The sequence below is a fragment of the Limulus polyphemus genome, unplaced genomic scaffold, assembly GCF_000517525.1.
Source record: "Limulus polyphemus unplaced genomic scaffold, Limulus_polyphemus-2.1.2 Scaffold4363, whole genome shotgun sequence".
In the NCBI taxonomy this organism is placed as follows: Eukaryota; Metazoa; Arthropoda; class Merostomata; order Xiphosura; family Limulidae; genus Limulus; species Limulus polyphemus.
In genome coordinates this window covers 69,868-73,526 of record NW_013669973.1, presented here as the reverse complement: position 1 = coordinate 73,526, position 3,659 = coordinate 69,868, and the positions used below count along the sequence as shown (strand labels likewise).

Below are 3,659 nucleotides of genomic sequence, written 5' to 3'. Positions count from 1 at the left end.
AAAAATATGCATTACTTGTTTGTTTGAAGTAAAGCACAAAATTAAACAATGACTTATCTGTGGTTTAAATCTTGATTATTTAGCTTTATAAGCTTGTTTGTTTGTTTGAAGTCAAGCACAAAACTAAACAATGAGTTATCTGTGGTTTAAATCTTGATTATTTAGCTTTATAAGCCTTTAATCTTACTGCTGAGCCATTGGGGATGGGGGGTACAGTGGTTAGTAATGCAATAATTATCATTGTAGTCAGTCAGTCAGAAAATCTCCTATTAAAATCTTGGCTGCCAGATGAAAGTTGGAAATGTCCTGTAATTGTAAAGGAGCTTTTAGTGACATCTAGAAATGAGCAAATGTTATTTTTCAAATGTAAAAAATCACAGTAATTAATACCGGTAAAACTTATCACAGCTAATTAAGCTATAATCTTTTAGTAAAAATATAAATTTTTGAAAGTTTTCAGGTTTGAAATCATCCACAGATACTATATAAACAATCATAAAAAAATTCCAAACTTTAATTCTCAGTAATCAAATTTCACAGGAATGTAAAATATAAAACTTGCTAAAAAAAAATCAAAATACCTTCAAGAAGTAGCATGGCCTGCTTTCTTAGTACTGCTACCAGTGTACCATCAAGTTCGATGTCCTGCAGCTTCGTAATGAGTCTCTCCTCTTGTTTGCAAGATTTTTCCTGAGAATAAACACCCGACGGCATAAGCCTTTGCTGACCTAACCCAATCAGAGCAGCTTCCACGGCCAGAGAAAGAAAACTCTCACAGTGATCTCGACTCCCTGGGACTACCACATGTTGATAACGTGGTCGTTCTCGACCAGAGTTGCTAGTATCCTCTTGGCTCACAATAGTCATGAAGTCTGCTAAGATATGTACATATATGCCAACTGTAAGTAAGAAACTCAACACATGCCACAAAATATATGTACTATCATTGGTTGGATGGAAAAGAGCTAACTGCCTCACAACCCTGGAGCTGTACATATACCTTGCTTTATCATCACACCCACTAACAAGTTACATTAATATAATTTATGCACGTACATTTATGAAAAGTCTCAAAATTTGTCATCAAATTTTCAAAAAAATGATCAATAACTCCAAAATACAACTTCACAGAAGAGATGATATTACTTATGGGTTATTAATAAACCTAAAATTTATAATAAAAATCATGTTAACTGCTGACTTATTTTAATACGCTCCTCTAAATTTGTTCATTTTGGATTCAAAATCAGAAGTGTGTAAAACATGATTTTTGGACAGTGACTTGTGAGAGACCAAAGACAGATCTGAAATGCTGTTTTTTTTTCATACCTCTGATTTTGAATCTAAAATATGCAAATTAAGAGAAATGTGGAAAAACATGCAATTTACATGATTTTTATCCCAAATTTTACATTTATTAGTTGCTAATATTTTACTATTTAAACCACACTTATTGATAACTTAAGAGGAAAAAAAACAAGATTTAAAATCAAACCAGATTTCTGTTAACAAAGGTGTTACAATAATATTGAACTCTTTTATATTATTTTTCTTTGTAATGAAGCAAAAAGCTGCACAATAATCTATTGTGTTGTGGCCACCATGGGTATTGAAACCTGATGTTTAGCCTTATAAGCTCACAAACATACTGCTGAGTCACTGGGAGAGTGTTAAACCATGGTAGTTTTATGTAAACATTTTAAGTTAATATTATAGTTTGGTATGAAGTATAGCTTAAAAATTTAAATGATATCAAGTTAATATTATAGTTTTGTATAACTTAAGTATAGCTTAAAAATTTAAATGATATCAAGTTAATATTATAGTTTGTATAACTTAAGTGTAGCTTAAAAATTTAAATTATATCAAGTTAATATTATAGTTTGATATGAAGTATAGCTATAAAATTTAAATGATATCAAGTTAATATTATAGTTTGATATGAAGTATAGCTTAAAAATTTAAATGATATCAAGTTAATAATATAGTTTGATATGAAGTATAGCTATAAAATTTAAATGATATCAAGTTAATATTATAGTTTTGTATGAAGTATAGCTTAAAAATTTAAATTATATCAAGTTAATAATATAGTTTGATATGAAGTATAGCTATAAAATTTAAATTATATCAAGTTAATATTATAGTTTTGTATGAAGTATAGCTATAAAATTTAAATTATATCAAATTAATATTATGGTTTTGTATGAAGTATATCTTTAAAATTTAAATTCAAGCAATTCTTTTTTGCTTTTACACCTGCTCTATCATTGCTTTTATAAAAATCCTAAAAGTTGATAAGTAAAATAAACATTTACATAAACATGTCTAAAGAAGAAAAACGTGTAGAACACTCACCATAAAAATGGTCTAAACAACCTTTACATTCAGGGATTAGAGATGCCTCTGCCAAAGTATCAAAAAGGGAGCCAATTGGATCCAGTGGATGTCCTACCCATCCTTCGGAGTTCGAATGGGTTGGCTTAACAGTAGACATTCCTGAGGCTGGTGGTTGTATTGCTGTAAACCAAATACTTGCAGTTTTGTAACTATATTATATATTACAGACATTATTCTTCATTAATATAGAATCTACGACTATTACTGTTACAAACAGGACTAACCTGTTAACATGCTTATCCTGTAGGATAAAATATTACAGACATTATTAACAGGTTATCCTGTTTGTAACAGATTCTCGGTTAATTAAAAATAATGTCTGTAATATTTTATCCTACAGGATAAGCATGTTAACAGGTTAGTCTGTTTGTAACAGTAATAGTCGTAGATTCTATGTTAATGAAGAATAATGTTTGTAATATTTTATCCTACAGGATAAGCATGTTAACAGGTTAGCCTGTTTGTAACAGTAATAGTCGTAGATTCTATGTTAATGAAGAACATGCTTATCCTGTAGGATAAAATATTACAGACATTATTTTTAATTAACCGAGAATCTGTTACAAACAGGATAACCTGTTAACATGCTTATCCTGTAGGATAAAATATTACAGACATTATTTTTAATTAACCGAGAATCTGTTACAAACAGGATAACCTGTTAACATGCTAATCCTGTGAGATAAAATATTACAGACATTATTTTTAATTAACCAAGAATCTGTTACAAACAGGATAACCTGTTAACATGCTAATCCTGTGAGATAAAATATTACAGACATTATTTTTAATTAACCGAGAATCTGTTACAAACAGGATAACCTGTTAACATGCTAATCCTGTGAGATAAAAAATTACCGAATGATGGACAAGTATAAGCTTAATTGAAAAATCGAAATAAAAGAGTAATTCAGATTCTTTAAGCGTATATAAAATACTTTTTATTATGTTCATATTACAAAATTATCTTAAATAAAAACTTGGGTGTATATACTGTATAGTATTACATATGGTCATATATCTAAATAGTACTGTGCAGTTGTACACAAACTATTATTCTACAAGGTGTGGAATGAAGTATCAAGACAAACAGTAGGCCTAATTCTACAAGGTGTGGATTGAAGTATCAAAACAAACAGTAGGCCTTATTCTACAAGGTGTGGAGTGAAGTATCAAGATAAACAGTAGGCCTTATTCTACAAGATGTGGAGTGAAGTATCAAGATAAACAGTAGGCCTTACTCTACAAGATGTGGAATT

General features: G+C 29.5%; 1 protein-coding gene across 1 annotated transcript in view; it reads right to left on the bottom strand.

Annotated features, from left to right (window-relative positions):
- The window catches only part of LOC106471038 (zinc finger SWIM domain-containing protein 5-like), a gene marked incomplete at its 5' end in the record, with an annotated part of 83,289 nt that overhangs the window by 11,062 nt on the left and 68,568 nt on the right, over positions 1 to 3,659 (bottom strand). Inside the window, 2 exons of the mRNA XM_022399664.1 lie at positions 582 to 875; positions 2,359 to 2,520. Of these exons, the coding sequence (XP_022255372.1) occupies positions 582 to 875; positions 2,359 to 2,520 (456 nt within the window). The remainder of the gene's footprint in view (positions 1 to 581; positions 876 to 2,358; positions 2,521 to 3,659) is intronic.